Source organism: Sinohyriopsis cumingii, unplaced genomic scaffold, assembly GCF_028554795.1.
Source record: "Sinohyriopsis cumingii isolate HCF-2022 unplaced genomic scaffold, ASM2855479v2 utg000695l, whole genome shotgun sequence".
NCBI classification, from domain to species: domain Eukaryota; kingdom Metazoa; phylum Mollusca; class Bivalvia; order Unionida; family Unionidae; genus Sinohyriopsis; species Sinohyriopsis cumingii.
The window spans coordinates 2,041,052-2,059,269 of NW_028315924.1; the positions used below are offsets into that span (position 1 = coordinate 2,041,052).

An 18,218-nucleotide genomic window follows, 5' to 3' on the forward strand; every position below is an offset into this window, starting at 1 on the left:
AGGTGCTCCTCAAGACTCAAGGATGTCACCCTCCAGAAAACCCCAAGAAAAGAAAAGGAAAGGACTGCCACCACGTTTAGCCAAACATGGGGACCTGTTATCTGTCCTGTCCAAAGCTTCTCCACCCCTACGAAAAAAACTCATTCAAACGGCCTCCAAAGAGGTCATCGATACCGTGTGCGAATGTTGTTTGAACGTTTTGAAAGGCACGATCCCTTTGTCCAAACACCAGAAACAATGCTTAAGCAAACATCGTCACGTTCTTCGCCAAATGGTTCGAAAGAAAATTCCCATTCGTCAAAAAAAGAAGATGTTAGTGCAACGTGGAGGCATTTTGCCTCTCTTGCTAGGCCCCATACTGAAAGGAGTCTTGGGAACCATGTTGGGAGGACTAGTGGGAGCAAGATAAAAAGGCCTTCGAAAGTCCCAAGATCTCAGAATCGACCCCTGACAACCCCATGGAAGGACGAAAACTAGCTTTAGTGCCTTACAAACGATGGATGGAATACCATCGGTGGCAAGAACAACGCACCCCGCATTTACCTCCCAATCCCAATTTGAGCGAGATGTCCCAGTTACAACACGAATTGCAGTCCTTGATGGATCGCCAAGATTTGTCCGAAACAGAAAAATCGCAAAAGTACGGTCAACTCTTGCAACGACTGCAACTCTTTCACCAGAAAGCTTTAGACGAAACAGCTCTACCCACTTTGAAAGATTTTAAGACCATGATGAAAAGTCCAGCACCATCACCAGTACCAGCACCAGTACCACCAGTACCCGTGACCAAGACAGAAAAAGGAGAAGAAGAGGAAGGGTTTCAAACTCCACCAGAAAAAGTACGCAAGTTAACAACACCACCTACCTCCAGAATTGGATGGATTAAAAAGATGATGTCCACCCCTTCTTCCTCACAAGAGAAAAAGAAAGTGAAGACAGAAGTGAAGACAGAAGTGAAACAAGAACCGATATCCCCCGCTCAGACATCCTTCTCCTCTTCGACACCTATTGCCGGCCGCACACGCAAAGCATTGCAATCCAAGAAAATACCCCAAGAGAAAAAGAGTAGCATCCTCCAAGAGTGGGTGTCTTATTAACACACCAACCAACACAAAAAATGGAAAAAGTCTTAGCCAGCATTTACTACGATCCCTCCCATCCTGCAGGTTACGCAGGAGTTCAAAAATTGTATCGTGCTGCCAAAACTCGACTGAAAAGTCTCCGTTTACCTCAAGTGCAACGATGGTTACAAGAACAAGCTACCTACACTTTACACAAACCCATTCGACGCAAGTTTGCCAGAAGTCGCACCCGAGTGGAAGGCATCGATCATCAATGGCAAGCCGATTTAGCCGATGTCTCTCACTTGGCCAGCTACAATCGTGGTTACAAATATTTGTTTTGTGTCATCGACGTCTTTTCCAAATTTGCCTGGGTCGTACCCTTGACTTCCAAATCGAGCAGCGAGTTAGTGCGAGCCCTGCAACGGGTGTTGAAACAAAGCGGTCGTCACCCTTTTCGATGGCAAACGGACAAAGGCACCGAATTTCTGAACCAAGCTTTCCAAAAAGAATTAAAGAAACGTGACATTCATTTTTTTACCACCGAGAATCCCGAAACCAAAGCCAGCATCGTGGAACGTTTTCAACGCACTTTGAAAGAACGCATGTGGAAATATTTTACGCATCACCACACTCTGAAGTACATCGACATCTTACCGCACCTGGTGCAAGCGTACAACCAATCTTACCATCGAAGCATCGGACGTGCCCCGCAAGACGTGACTCCCGACAACGAAGTGCTGGTGTTTGAGCGTCTGTTTGGTACGTCCCCGACGAGGGCTGTCCCCAAGAAAAGGGGAGTGTTGGCCGTAGGAGATTGGGTGCGCATTGGCAAAACCAAACGCACTTTCGACAAAGGTTACTTACCTAACTGGACGACCGAATTGTTTCGCGTCACTGGACGAGTGCATGGCCGTCATCCTGCCGTCTATAAATTGGAAGACATGAACGGAGAAGTGCTCAAAGGAACGTTTTATTTGCCCGAGTTACAACGTGTCACCAAAAAAGAAGACGACGTGTACGACATCGAAAGCATTCTCGAACGCAGAACCCGTAAAGTTGGCAAACGACGTGTCAAAGAAGTCAAAGTACGTTGGAAAGGATATCCACCCAGTTTCGATTCTTGGATCGACGCTTCGCAAGTCATCGACTATAAAAAGAAGAAGTGACCATCATGCCCTTTCACACAGCAGACGCAGCTACGTCGACCAGTCCTTCTTCACCCAGTTCTTCTGTGCAAGATTTACAAAAACAACCCTTGTGGGTGTGGTGTGGAGAACGTGTGCCTAAAACGCAAATCGTCTTTTTCTGCCAAATCTTCGTGGTGTATTGTGTCATCGGGGCAGCCATTGCCAATTTGAGTTTGCAACAAGGAGACAAACAATTGTGGACCATTTTATTGAGCAGTTGCATCGGTTACCTGCTTCCCAATCCCTCCCTGAAATTCTCCTCGAACGGGAACGTTGTGTCCAGTGCCAGTGCCAGTCACCACTCCAACCACAATCAGAACGCCATTTTGGGCGGAGACACGCCTCTGACGTCCATTAATAACCCCTCGGACAGCCACATAACTCTGGAATTATGAGTCACCAAAACCAATTTTACTTAACCTTACCCAGTGACAGTTCCATGGAGGTGTTTCCTCACAACACGTTGTGCTGTTACACGGCCAAATTACCTCAGACCATCCCCTTAGATCACGAAGCCCATTGGGAAGTGGCTTTAGTGGAAATGATTCACCCGACCCAAGTCCTCAATGTCCTTCCCAATCAAAATGTTTTTGATGTGGAAGTTCATGACGAACAATTGCAACAGTACTTGGATACCTATGGCAAATATGACAAGAAAACCCCTGGCACAAAAAATCAAAAGTACACCACCTATCACTTGTTCATTCCCCCAGGGTATTATTTTAGTGGTCAACATTTGGTGAGCACCATTACCTCCAGGTTTAATGTCGTGTTTCTGAAAGCTTTGGAAAGTGTCAAAAAAAGTGTCACCATGGAATACCACAAAACAGCTCGTCGCTTCTTGATGAAATTTGACGGGAGTAAAATCCTGTCCATTTTATTTTGTCCTGAATTGTTTGACATGTTGGGCTGAGACATGGACATGAGAATGGCCATGATGAAGAAAAACGAATCACCCATCGTTTACGACAACGAGTCTTTTAGCAAGTTATTTCTTACCCCGGTAGAACTGAACCAAGGACTGAATTTGATGTTTGTGTACTCCGATGTGGTGGAGTATAACGTGGTGGGACACACCTCTGTACCGTTACTGCGTGTCATTCCTTTCAAAGTGGATTCTGCCACGAACTCTGACGAGGAAGGTGGAAACACTTATCACGTCCACCGCGAATTTGTCCATCCTCACTATTTGCCTGTCAGCAAGTCGTATTTGGACACGGTCAACATTACTATAAAAGGAGATTTGGGACAAAATATTCCATTCACCAAAGGAAAAGTCACGGTGAAACTCCATTTTCGAAAACGGTTCTCTCACGATTCGTAAGTAAGTCATGTATCCAGTGTACCGAGGGGTTGCTCGACAGCGAGGACACGGTTTAGGAGACATGCTGAAATCGGCCTTTCGTTCGGTGGCTCCGGTGTTGAAACCGATGGTGACACGCGGATTGCACGCCTTGAAAGCTGCGGCACTGACGCAAGGCAAAGAATTTCTCCAAAATGTCATCATCGACAAACAAAACCCTAAAGAAGCCTTCATGAGGGCAGGCAAAAATGTCTTGCTGCAAACGGGTAAAGACATTTTGGGCCGACGAGACACACCTATAAATGCCCTGCACGCTACCGAGTCAGGCATTCAGCAAGGACAAGGCAGAAAGAGACGACGAAGAAAACACCCTTTCACCAGACTTCAAGCTAGAAAGGCCAAGAAAAGAAGAACCGTTCGAGACTTAGACGTTTTCGATTATTGAGAAAGAGAAAAAAATGATGCACCGAGAGTCTTGCGCTTGTTCCAAGACGGAACTGCACCTGTTTGCCATGCCCCCCACCATGATGACCATGCAAGAATCCCAGTGGGTGGAATTTCATCCCGTCTCCTCTTTGACGGAATCAGCTCCCATCGAGTTTGAAATCAAAGGACAACCCGAAGATTACATCGATCTGAATAGCAGTTACCTGTATTTGAAAGTGAAAGTGATCAAAACGGACAACACCAATCCAGGAGGCGATGCTAGAGTAGCTCCTGTCAACAATTTCATGCATTCCTTATTTAGCGAAGTGGACTTGTACTTGAATAACAAACTGGTCAGCAGCAGCATGGATACTTACCCATATCGTGCCTACTTGGAAAATCTCTTGACGTACGGAAAAGAAGCCAAGAATACTCATCTGGATGCTTGCGTGGTATGGAAACCTGACACAGCAGGTGTAGGCACGTTTAACGACAGAGTCCTGACAGAAGATGACAATCCTCACAATGTGGGGTTTAACGACCGTCGTAAGAAAATTCTGCAAGGGCGAAGTTTAGAACTGATGGATCGTTTGCATTTGGACATGTGGTTACAAGAAAAGTATTTGCTCAACGGGGTGGATATCCGTCTGAGACTGAATCGTAGCAGTGCCACTTTAAATTTGATGGCCCATGCCAACGAATACAAAACTATCATTCAAGAAGCCCGACTTTACGTGCGTCGTGTGGAAGTGTTACCTAAAGTGGGAAACGACGTCAGTCAGACGTTGAGCAGAACGACTGCCAAGTATCCGATACGACGCGTAGAAGTGAAAACGTTCACCATTCCTGCTGGACAGCGATCTATGATCGAAGATCATCTGTTCCAAGGACAGTTACCCAAACGTTTGATTGTTGGTATCGTCAGGAATTCAGCCTTCAACGGAACCCACGATCAAAATCCTTTTGAGTTTCAACATTACAATGTGTCCAAGATCGAAGTCAGTCGCGACGGCAAGACCTTGTGTACCCGACCCTTTGAGCCCAACTTTGGTGTCGCAAAGAATTATTTGAGATCGTACTTGTCCCTGTACGAAGCCACGGGACAGTTAGGAACCAACACCAGTCACGGTATTTCGTACGACGATTATGCAGGAGGCTATGCTTTGTGGGGTTTTGATTTCACTCCAGACCAAGGCAGCGACGAGGGACATTTCCACCCTATAAAATCAGGCCAGATTCGTGTGGAACTTCAGTTTGCAAATCCACCTCCAGATCACACAGTGAACGTCATCCTGTATGCAGAATTTGACAATACCATAGAAATCAACAGTTTGAGAGAAGTCATTCTAGATTACTAGAAGTCATGGAAGACTGTTATCCCTCTTTACCTAGTGGAGAAACTTTGGACATGAAATGTGAGGAGACTGTGGAAGAAGAAGAAGTGATCATAATGAAGTCGAGATGGCCAGAACAAGAAGCCCATTTAGTCTCCTGTTTTGCCAAACACTTGGTCGATAAAATGACGGAATTGATCAAGAAAAATTGCTATGGATGTCAAAACGATCATCCCAGTCAAATTCAACACGATAAATGCCTGATGTTAAGTCAAGAAGAAAAATTGGACGAGTATCTGGACGAAGCTTGGAGTCTCATCTCGAACAAAGACGTGTTGCACCAGTGGTATAAAGACTTGCGTGAACATTCTTGTCCACCATTAACCACTCAAGAGATCTATCGTATCGAAGCTCTCCTGAATCAGAGTGAGGAAACAGAACGAATAACCGTTTATTCGTCAGACATTTTCAAGCAAAAAGTCAGGATAGAATTGACGACTTATTATTACCTGTGAAGAAGAAAACACAAAACAATGGATACCTGGGAACTTTATTACCTTTTGAACCACAGTTCGTATACGGCTTCTTGGAATCCTGTCGTCTGTGCTAAAGATGAACTCCCTCATCGCAAACTTAAAGACCATCAAGCTTACGTGATCAACACGGACGACAGTCATCTCCCAGGAACCCACTGGGTAGCCGTCTACTTTCCTCAAGAAGGATGTGTGGAATATTTCGATTCGTACGGATTGCCCCCTTTGGAAGACGATATCATCGACTTTATGAGAAGAAATGCTCAAACCACCCGATTCAATAATGTGAAATTACAAGGCACAGATTCCTTGGTGTGTGGACAGTACTGTGTGTATTTTCTGCATCATCGCAGCCTGGGCTATTCCTTAGAACATTTAGTGACTCATTTCGATCCTCGTTCTACTGCTAGAAACGATGTGAAAGTAGATCGATGGTTTTGTGACCATTATGCTTATCTTTTGTCTCAAGCTAGGAAACGTAGTGTCCATCAATGGCCTAATGATTTCCAACAGTGGAAATCACAATTTCATTCGCAACGTTGTCAGCCCTGTTTAAAGTAGGTTGTAAAATGAGAAAAAAATGTTTGTGATTTGAAAAAATTGTTTGATGTTATAGTGTTGGATTATTGTTAAAAATGTTAGAGTTGTTGTTTAGTGTTAAGTGATTTTTGAATAAAAAATGTTGTGTTTTTAAAAAATGCTTTTGTCTTTTGTTTAGCTATAAGAATGTTGGATTGATGCTCTTTCATTTCTTACTATCCCTCTCATGAACGTTGCGGCTCGAAAAACCGTGTGGGGGATGTTTTCCTTCACGTCCGCGCTTTGACTTTAAGAACCGGTTTGTTCCCAGTCTAACCATCCATTGTCGACTCATCCTCCTACGAAGATGTGCTCCAAACTAGCTAAGCTCAACGAAGCCTACGTGAATTTGCATAGGGTCAGACACAGTCTGATACCGAAGCCAGAAGAAATAGAGAATGTGAGAATGTTAAAAATCACTGAAGACCTGATAGAAGAGCTCTTCAGAGAAGAAATGAACAGGGAGAAAGAAGAATGGACAGAGAAGTACAGACTTCAGAGACAGTAGCAACAGCAGCAACAACAGCAGCAACCTGAAGCTGACAGAGGCTTTGTCGATTGCCGTATCGACACCAAAGAGTTCTTCTTCTCTTTCCGAAGAAGCAGACCTATCGCCAGAAAGTATATCCTCAGAGGACATCGCATTCTTAGAAACTAAAAAAGAATGCCATAGCAAAACAAAAAAAAACAGCCCTTTTCAGGGCTACCCAATACTCTAGAAAAGAAATAACGATCCATTTGCCAATGTGTGTAGGTAGAGTAGTGTGAAAATAAACACTAACTCTTTTTTAAAAAAATGTCAGGGTATGTGTTTGTGTGTTTGTGTTTGTAAGTGATTAAGTAAGTTGGTATGGATAGTAGATTAAAATAATGTCTTTTTTGGTGTTTGAGGTGTATATTTGGGGTTAAATTGGATTGCTTTGCGTATGTAAATAGTCTATTGAAGTGATTTATAAAAAAATTTAAAATAGTGATGGGTAGCATAAAAAGTGAGTGAGTGTTTCTTTTAGGTCCGCGCGTTGTTGTTTTTTTTTGGTCATGATCTAGGTAAGATGAATTTTATGTTTTTAGGGGGATGTTTTCCATCACGTCCGCGCTTTCAGTATAAATTGAAACTCGCTCGGCAGTCCAGCTACCCTTGTTGATTGATCAACACAAGAATGAATAGCAGAATAGTGAAACTGTTAGAACTCCAGATGCACCTGGAATATGCCAGGCGCATAGTAAACGAACTATCAGCGGAGGCTATCGTAGAAGAAGCAAGAATGAAGAAAGAAGAGGAGGAGAGAAGAGAGAGGGAAGAAGAGGAAAAGAAAAGAGAAGAGAGGATGTCGTTCAATATTCCCGAGACAGAGGATTGGGGTGTTGAAGCGAATCATCCTCCCTCTGCGCTCCCCAGAAGAAAGGTGAAAGAAGACTGGGGAAGAAGATGCGTGTGTGGCGCAAGGCCAGGAAGGTGCAACCATTAGATAGGTGCATCTGGAGTTTAAAAAAAAAACCAACAGCCCTTTTCAGGGCTACCCAATACTCTAGAAAAGAAATAACGATCGATTTGCCAATGTGTGTAGGTAGAGTAGTGTGAAAATAAACACTAACTCTTTTTTAATAGTGAAAGTGTATGTGATTGTGTGTGTGTGTGTTTGTGTTTGTAAATGTTGAAGTAAGTTTGTGTTTGTAAATGGTGAAGTAAGTTTGTGTGAATAGTAGATTATGGGTTTATTTATTGATTCTTAGCGTATGTAGAGAGTATAGTTGTGGTTATATGAAATGAGAAAGTAGGGGGATGTTTTCCTTCACGTACGCGCGATGTTAGGTCATGATCTAGGTAAGATCAATTTTATGTTATTATGGGGATGTTTTCCTTCACGTCCGCGCTTTCACTATAAGAACCCACAGTGTTCGTTGTTCAAACCATTCTGCAAAGAATAAAAAGAAGATGGCGTCAAACCAAATGGACAAAATACAAACCTTGCAAGACGTTTTAGACAACTTAGGAATAATGGAACAGATGCTAAGAAGACTCGTTGAAGACCATTATTCCTATAGTCCCCATCGTGTAAAGATGGAAATTAATAACTTAAGAAAAGCAAAGGACAAGATTAGTGGTGTCATGAAAGAGATAAAGGAGGAGAAGGAGGATGAAGAGGAAAGAATAAGAATACGCAAATGGAACGAAAAAATTTAAAAAGAAGAAGAAAATGAAAAGAGGAAGAAAGAAGAGGAGGAAGAGAAGAAGAAAGAAGAGGCGGAGAAGAAAAAAAGAAAGGGAAGAAGAGTGTAGGAGATAAAATAAGAACTTGGTGGAGAAAAAGAAGAAATTAGAAGAAGAAGAAGAAGAAAACCCAAAGGCCCTTTTCAGGGCCCCCATATTTCTCGAAAAGAGATAGCCTTTGAATTGCCTACCCCTTTTTTTATTTTATTTTTTATTTTTTTTTATTTTAAAAAAAAAAAAAATAGAGACCCTCCCTATTTCAATTTTACATAGACCCTATACAGTCCCAGGGGTTTTTTGGCCATGTTAAATTTACATAGACCCTATATTGTCCCAGGGTTTTTGGCCATGTTAATTCCCATAGACCCTATATGTTCCCACGATTTTTCTCCATGTTAAATTTACATAGACCCTATATGTTCCCAAGGGTATTTTTAATGATAAGTCCCATAGACCCTATACCATCCCCATTCACTACTTATATTAGATGAAGAGTTCAAGAACTGTATCCATAGTGATGTCAAGACTTACCTTGATCAACACCATGCAGACAGTTTGGAAAATGCTGCCTATGCAATGGAATACTATTCCTTGTCAATAAGTCTCCATCTCTTAGATGTTTAGTAAGAAACCATCTCAGTCTCATGAGAGTACTGACAGATTTTAATCAGTTACAACTTTTAAGAATCAAACATCTGTTAAAACCTTCCAGAAATCCTTATATCTTCCAACATTCACTTATTTCAAGAAAATAGGGCACGTTATTTGTGATTGCTATAAATTAAAAAATAAGCAACAGAATAAAGACAGTTACACCAGATGCTTTTATTTTTAAGAGGTCAGGTCTCAATCATGTAATGGAAACATTTGTTGGGTCAAGTAAACCACAGTATGATTTTGTTATGGAGAATTATGACCTATTCATGTATGTCACTTATTAATTCTACCCATCATATTCCTATTAAAATATTAACAGACACAGGGTATTTTATGGTCAGGTACTTTGCCTTTATCTGATAAGTCTTCTAGTGAAAGTGTTCTTATTGATTTAGTAGAATGCAGCTTTGTTAATGTTCCTCTCTGTTGTGTTAATTTGTCATCAGACTTAGTTTCAGGTCTTTTGACTGTCAGACCAGTGACTTCTTTGCCCTTTGTGTGTGTTCATTTGTTGGTAGGCTTGACTTAGCTGGAGATAAGGCTATGGTTAAAAGTTGTGGTTAATCCTTTACCTCATAGAGTGTGTGGCTTTGTAGGCAATTGATATACATATACCAAAGTTACACAGTGCTGTGCACTATAAATATAACACATGTTACCTATTTGACACAATACACAAAGGCCTGCCTGTTAACTGTTAAGCAGTGTAGTATATGTTATGTTTAATATCAATTTGAACCATTTTATGTTTTTGGTAAACGTCTATTATGTATAGAAAGATTTAAGAGTAAAATTTGATCGGTATAGCTGTGTAATTATTTTTCATGGAAGAATTTTGTATGTGGTTTAAAATCTTGAGAAAACTCATTCACTGTCAAGTCAGTGGAAGCCGTGTGATGAACCATAGCTGTCATTTCTCGTACTCGCAATGTCTACATCACTAAATCTTTTGAATCTGATAATGTATAAAAACTCATTGTTGCCTACATCAATATCAGAGCCTTTGTTAAAGTTATTATAGCTTTCAAAGTAGTGGTTCTAATTATGAAAACTCGAGAAAGTACTCACCAAAATGTGCAGCCTCTGTTTTGGAGAGTGGAGAATAAAATCCAATTACTTTAAATAGCAGAGTAGGACTAGAGCTTACCATGTGATCTGACGTAATGGTAATTCACATCAATGAATGTAGTATCTAATAGGGATTTTTCCCTGCAGGTGGCACTACAAAAACAGCTCAAAGTGGCTGATGTTACAGCTGGCATCAAAAGGCACTTCCATGAAAATGGTGTCACCCCTATGAAATGATCATGAATAATTCATGAACTAGCATGAACTGTTCTTGAACCTGGTTCATGAACCATTCATGAAAATTAATCAAAATGATCAGGAACTATTCATTAATGTGCATGATCTAGAATTGATTAGTCATGTACATTCATGAATAGTTCATGAACCTTTGATGAACCTTCATGAATGGTTCATGAACAGTTCATGCTAGTTCATGAATTATTCATGATCATTTTGTAGGGGATATGAATTCATTAACAGTTCATACAAGTTAACAAATTAGGTCATCATTCATGAACAGGTGCGTGAACATGTTCATGAACTATGATGAACAAAGTTTCTCCTGAACGATTCATGACTTCATGAACAGTTCGTATAAAAAAATAAATTATCTGACAAACTCACAAAAAGCTATTTCATCCTGAATCATACAGTAACCTTAGATTTGGGTTTTTTAAAACAGTATAAAATGTAACATATTATCTTCAAATGGTATCTAATTTCAGATAACTTTCTAATATGCATTACGAACATGTAATCTGACAAGCGATAATCTTTGTTTTTCTCTTTTTGTATGTTTTGTAACTTTTCTTAGAAAATGTTTCAAGAGATATTGGGGCAGTTGTGTTCAATCAACTGTTGAAGCATATTTAACTTTCATCGTCAAGGGCTCTTTCCACAGGGGTTTCTCCTGACTTAACCAATCTTTTTCCCAAAGACTGACCTGTCAGATAACTCTTTTGTGAAGATGTTCAGGGCCTATAATTTAATCAAATCCTGCACATTGTCACTACAGAATGTCTCCATCTGCAACTTAAGCTGTTCCATCCGATTACTGTTTTGATCTTTAACATTGCTGCAGCTGTCACTATTTAATGTCTCTTCAATCATGGCCATGCAAACTTCATCCTCTAATAATGTTTTTTCTGCTGCCTGATCCGAAAGAAAGATAAAGTTAGTTAATTACAGATAACCTCTGATCAACATTGTCTTCAGCTTTTAGCACATTATTTGACAGCATCTTTACACTAAATAACCTTATCTGTATATATAACGGTACCGATAACAGTTATTTCGTGCTTTCAAAAACTTTCGCCATTTTGTATTGATAAAATGTCAGACTTGTTGGTATAGGCCATAATGTCACTAATGCATCCACTCTGACTCAGCATGTTGCATATAGCTGCTTCTGGTTTCATCATGTTATTTGCAAATGTTTTGTGTACAATTTGACACATTAACAAGTTTAGTTTTTTTCATTTTAGTTTACCAAATTACATCAGATCATAGATATATTGATGTCTTGAAAAAGAAAATGATACTGAACATCTAAATTCCTATTGTAGATGCAGTACCGCATCTGGTATCGAGATCGAAAATAATGTCTAGTGATTTTCTAAAATTCGAAGAGCAAGTTTAAATTAGGTCTGAAAAAATAATAATGCATCACTAGTTGGTTAAAAGTAATATTGTGACATAAAAACTAATAAAATATCCATATAATTTCCACTGAAATAATCATGAATGACCAAGAAAAAGATACTGTAATTTTGACGATCCTGGCTGGATACACTTTTCCGCCTAATTTTGCTCTATCCAAATCATTTTGTTCATATTCTTCTTAATAGCTTCTCTGCACTTCTACTTACTTAAAAGAGAGGATATTGAAAATATTCGCATCTGTGCATTCCATGGGATTCAACGGTTTTTGTTTGAGGTTTTTACTTGTTGCAGTGACCGCTCCAGTGGCCTAGTGGTTAGAGCATCGGATGTGGGAGGTCGTGGATTCGATCCCCGGCCGAGTCATACCAAAGACTTACAAAAATGGTACTAACAGCTGCCTCGCTTGGCGCTCAGCTAAAAACTGCCACAATGCAGACATCGTAAAGCTATGTTAAACATCCAAATCACTTGTTGCAGAATCGTTTGCGTGCTCGTTCATTTGTAGGGGAAAAGGAGGCTCAGCTGCTGCAATCTCATGCATAGATAGACCAATCATATCATGTCTTCCTTTACAGTCATCCAGTCCTGATAATCGTTGTTTACATATTTCAGGTTGGCGCTCAGCATTAAGAGGTTAGTGTTAGGACTGGTCGGCCCGGTATCAGGATAATGTGACTGGGTGAGACATCATGCTACATGTCTGCGGCATGATGCCCCAGTGCTAGACATCACTATAAACTGCCACATTGCAGACATCATAGCGATATGACTGAAAAATTGTTAAAGCTACGTTAAAAATCCAAATCACAAATCACATATTTTAGTTTTTACGGCAAATTGGCGACCAGTGACCATGTCAATAGAATATGCAGTTTATGACAGTAATGGACAAAAACGTTAGAACAGAGTCATTGAAAGCTTTTATAGAAAATACATTTTGTTCATGCTGGCCAAAAAATATTTTCCCATATTAAGACATGTAAATTACACATTTTGTGCTCCGTTATGCTTTTTGTACTATTTATATTTCACTTTGTACTCCTCTAGGTGTTGGCAGCTACGAATCACATACATAATTGTAGACAATTTTTGAACAAAAATTTGCTAATGATTGAGGATTACACCATTGGTGATCAATGTTCCACATACATGTAATACCTGACAAACCTTATATGCTAAAGCAGGCATTTATAGTCAGACGTGGCCACAATTCAGTATTTAGCATCCAGGTATCAGTAATTTACAAATTTGTAAAAATGAAATGACTCATATATCGTTAGAGTTGTTATTGTTGAAAAATAATTTTTTTTTATAAAGCACATGGTTTCAAACTGTTGGGCAGTTTTGAGAGGGAGCATCCTAGAATTAGCCACACTAATAGTTTACAGTCTGTATAGTCCACTTACTGAAACTTACCTATAGCTTCTATTCCAGTCTAATTGGATTGCACCAACATGAACTTACTGCTGATATTTTCCTTGATAATTTCAGGACTTCCGGTTATAGACAAAACACAGACAACATTTACTGGAGAGCCTTTCAAATCAGCAAGTATACAGATCCGTTTTTACAGCAACACTTCTATAAAGACATCAAAATTTATTAAGCAGGTGAATTCATTTGAAATTTCCAATACATCAGATATTTCCATTTACATCCTACCTTCAAATATCAGCATGATGTTCTACAACAAGAGAGTGATGATATCTGGACATGTGGCAGTACTTTACTTTCGAAATGTGACAGAAACAGATTTTGGCAACTACACACTTCAGCTTTCTAATGATCTGGGCACTGTGTTTATGCAGTTTGAATTTATTCCCTCAGGTAATTTGTTTCTCAAAGTCTGTCTGTCTTTCTGCCTGTCTGTCTTGTCTATCCTGCCTGTCCATCCATCCATCAGGCCATCCATTGGCAGGACAAGGTCAGGCCAAGGCCACTGGAAGTCATTACATGTCACAAACTAAGAATATGAATAGTCTAGTTAATTAAATACAGGGATTGCCTGGAAAATTATTGTTCTTAATATTGCATCTGGTGGAATAGCTTAGGTCTGAACAATTTAGGGAATTCTTGGCATCTAAGAACCTATTTCAAATAATACTACAGTTTTAGTTTCTTTGTTTCTGCCTCAGAACAACAGGATATTTTGTTACTCATGCCTATCCATGTCACTTTATAGTTAAATTGTTGTTATCAGTCCTTGAAGCATAGTGGCAGGGCATACACTTATATATCTTCATCTAATTCAGATACAGAACCTCATCACAAACATTTACATTGAATTAAGATGAAATCCCAGTACATGCATTTTCTTCTCTTAGCCTGTTTATTTTTCTCATCAGTTTTTAATTTGTTCTTAAATTTATTGTCATTCTGAATACAACATTCCTCTCTTTATTATCACCATGCTGGTAGAGTTGATATGGATGGTTTAACCCAACTCCAACAAAACCACAAGAGATAAGAAACAGACAACTAATCCAGTTATCATTGCAGATCTAGCAAGATGAAGTTTAATCTATCTCATATAGGGGTATGCAAATTTCACAATAAAAATTGTAAACATTTAATTAAAATAAGCTTTGACATAGGATGAAAGAATTCTAACAATATAATGCCAGTATATAGCTGATGCTATTAAAACATGGTCTTAACTTAGTCAGTTCCCCATCAGAGAATTATATAGGAACATGTGAAATTCTCAATATCAGTAACACCTTTACATACTATTCATTAAACTTGGCAAAATTCATGAAATGAAAACTCCACAAACTTAAAAACATCAAACCCACTACTGGAGAATGCTGACTTGTTTTGAACAAAGTTGAAGGAATCAGGTGGTATTGTACTGATTGTGTGTCAAACACAAATATTGACCAGAATGTTTACACTAACATTGAAGCACATTCTTGTTGAGTGTAATGACGAGGCAAAGGTATTTTGATCTGAACTAATTCAAGAAACTGTTGTTATTAGTTTGCTCATAACCCTTTACCTCATGCAAGCGTCTTTGGACGCTTCTACTCCATTCACATGGAAGTGCCTTTTGACACCTCTACTACATTCGCATGGAAGCGACTTTTAACGTCTGCTGTAAACATCGACCATTTTAAGTCTATTTTTGTAGCGCCAACTTCGGGGAAAAGCCCCTATTAGATACTACATTCATTTCTGCGAATGACAATTATGTCAGATCACGTGGTCACTTTTATGCACTGGTCGATATCTGCTATTTAAAGTAACTGGGTCATAATTTCCACTCTCCGAAATGGCGGTCGTGGATTCATTCAGTACTTATGAAGTTTTCACGATTAGAATCACAACTATGAAAGATTCAATAACTTAGGTAAAGGCTCTGATATTGATGTAGGCAGCAATTAGTTTTTATAAACTATCAAATTCAATGACTTAGTGATGTAGACCCAGATGAAAAATTTCGAGCATGAGAAATGGCAGCTATGGTTGGTGACGCGGCCTCACTGATATGACGGTGAACGAGTTCTCTCAAGATTTTAAAGCACATAAAAAATTCTTCCATGAAAATAATTACACATCTATAACTTTACTCTTAAATTTTTCCACACATAATAGATGTATACCAAAAACATAAAATGGTTAAAATTGCTGTTAAACATACACTGCACTGCTTAACAGTTAAGAGGCAGGCCTATGCGCATGGAGTTGAATAGGTAACAGGTGTTCTATTTATAGCACGCTGCACTTTGTAACTATGCTCTGTGAAGTAAAGGGTTAAACTAAGTATCATAAAAGAGTGAAAGACAACAAGCTTTGTAAAATTTAACAAATAATTTATTTCCCTCGAATACATAGTGAAAATGAGGTAAAAGAACTTACAGTATTGCGAATTAAATCCCAAAATAATCCAAGAATTACAGACACATGTCCTAGTAATTTAAAGTCCTAAATAAAGTTCCGAAGAAATCCAAAACTGAAGGCAATGACATGTCTATTATAGCCCCTGTCGCCACAGTCCTAATGGTGCAAGAACTGGTGCAAATATTTTTGGTGCCATTGTTTTCATGAATAGAATTGTAACTCTGGCAATAGAACCACTAGTTGTGGTTACAGATCCACCTTGTTGCTTTGTGGTACGATTTTTTACTTTTGTTTTTTTAGGCATTATGTGTACAATGATGTTCATTTTTCCATTGAGCACGTCCAACGTTGTGAATCTGTCAGATGTCACCAATGCATATTCAGCACCAGGATTGGCAATGGTCCACCTGATTTCAATATTGGCTGGTGAATCTTTGGCGCTCAGAATGTTTAGATACATCGAAATGGAGAATGGGATGCACATTGGCAAAATCGTTAAGCAATACCTGCATACCTATATCCATGTCCTGGTATTTTCACGGCTTCCATGAGCATGATGTATGTGCATGAGTAATTTCTGGCTGTGATAGAAAATTATAACCCTAACCCTAACCCTAACCCTATTATATTCAAGTTCTTGCCCTGGATATTGTCTGGAATTGACCCTGAAGTGAATGCGAGATAAACCAGAGTTGTCAAACACATGTCTGAAACACCACGAACACGAGCCTGGGAAGTTTGCTGCCTGGATTGGCAACTACCTGCCATGACATTGTTGTGTTATCAGCGGCAAATTACTGCATGTAAATCCTGTTTTGTTCAAAGTAAAAAAAAATGTGAATCTAGCTAGCAACGATTCCAGCTTGAGCATATGAGCAGTAGAGTGTGTGATTTTGGGCATCTGTAACGTCACCCTCTTAGTAAGAGGGGTGGTTAATTGGGTTTGGCTGGCGTTATGCAGAGGATGACCTCCCTCAATATTATAACCCGACGAGAGTGAAAGAAGAATGGAATTTCAACAGAAACCTGAGTGAGACTACTGGGAAGAAATAAAACAATATGAGCCCCCTTTGACAAGAAAATAACAAATTTCATCAGAACAAATTAATAACAGCAATTCAAATTAAAGTTGGATTATATAAGTTGAATTTAACAGATTTGTCCAATTTGGATTTATTACATCATCATAGCGAGAAGTGAAAAGAGCGCAGTGTCCACGATTGATTGCATCACCTTCATTCACTTTGACCATATATCAATGTCTCCTAGTTCATCTTTCCTAAACTCTAGGTTCTGCCCCTTCATGGACTTCCTGGTCCTTTTATTCTGACCTCCTCCTTCTTACTTTCTTTCCCCGTACTCCTGTCTTCGGACTGTCTCATCCTTTTCTCAGAAAGCTGTTCCTTAAAGGACAAATTTACCCTATAATACTGTATACCTACTATTTAAAGGTACATACAATTCACTTAAAGTTATCCAGAGCATGTGGCTATCCACACACTGAGTAAATTCTGACTTAGTATGGTAGGACATTGAACTCGCTTTCCAGCGGCAAGTCTTAAATTACCACTTGAATGACTACTAAGTATTACCGTATTAATTTACATAAGCTACTACATGTTTGATTACTATTGCATGAAATTCAAAAGAAACGTAACTTGTGGCATTCCTTAACTGTAAGATTATCCAAGCATTAAAAATCATATATAATTAGGTAATTATCGTTAACTCACGATGATCTGCATTTTTCCTAACAACAGAGGAAGTTATTTAATATAACCATTTGAAATCCTACACATATGAACATTTGGATTGTATGCAATCAATTCTACCAATGAACTAATAACTGTTGTTCTTGTTGTTGTTGTGGGGTTTAATGCCATTTTTCAGCACACGATAGGTTATGCATGGTGGCAAGGATTTTAGACTTTTTGGTCTCAGATCTAAGGCAAACCGGTATGAACTGCAAACAGACAGATGAGACTTTGCAAAAAGTAGGATAAGATGGGAATTTGGAATAAAGAGCGGTCTTTATACAAAAATATTGGCTCCGTTTAGCAAAAAAATATATTAAAAACATGAACTCCAACTTTTACCCTTCTGCACATGTGCGAGTCAAATAGCCAATGAAAAACGATGTTTCTAACACAACTAGGAAGTATGTTATTGAAAGATCACTGGGGATTTGGTGCTTTTGGATCTGTTTAGAAATAGCTTTCAAAATGTGTTTCATACTCGATTTTCAGGCGAAAATGACAAAAGCCTCCAGGGGTTAATGTGTTAACAGCTAGTTTTATAGGTGAAAATTTTCTGCACTGAGGACGCTCTGCATGTTACATGCAGGTAATAGGTG

At 39.3% G+C, this 18,218-nt stretch overlaps 1 protein-coding gene across 1 annotated transcript in view; it reads left to right on the top strand.

Moving 5' to 3' along the window:
- LOC149773287 (uncharacterized) overlaps window positions 1-18,218 on the top strand; it is a 178,426-nt gene that overhangs the window by 128,577 nt on the left and 31,631 nt on the right. Inside the window, exon 6 of the mRNA XM_089946468.1 lies at window positions 13,517-13,852. Within this exon, the coding sequence (XP_089802594.1) occupies window positions 13,517-13,852 (336 nt within the window). The remainder of the gene's footprint in view (window positions 1-13,516; window positions 13,853-18,218) is intronic.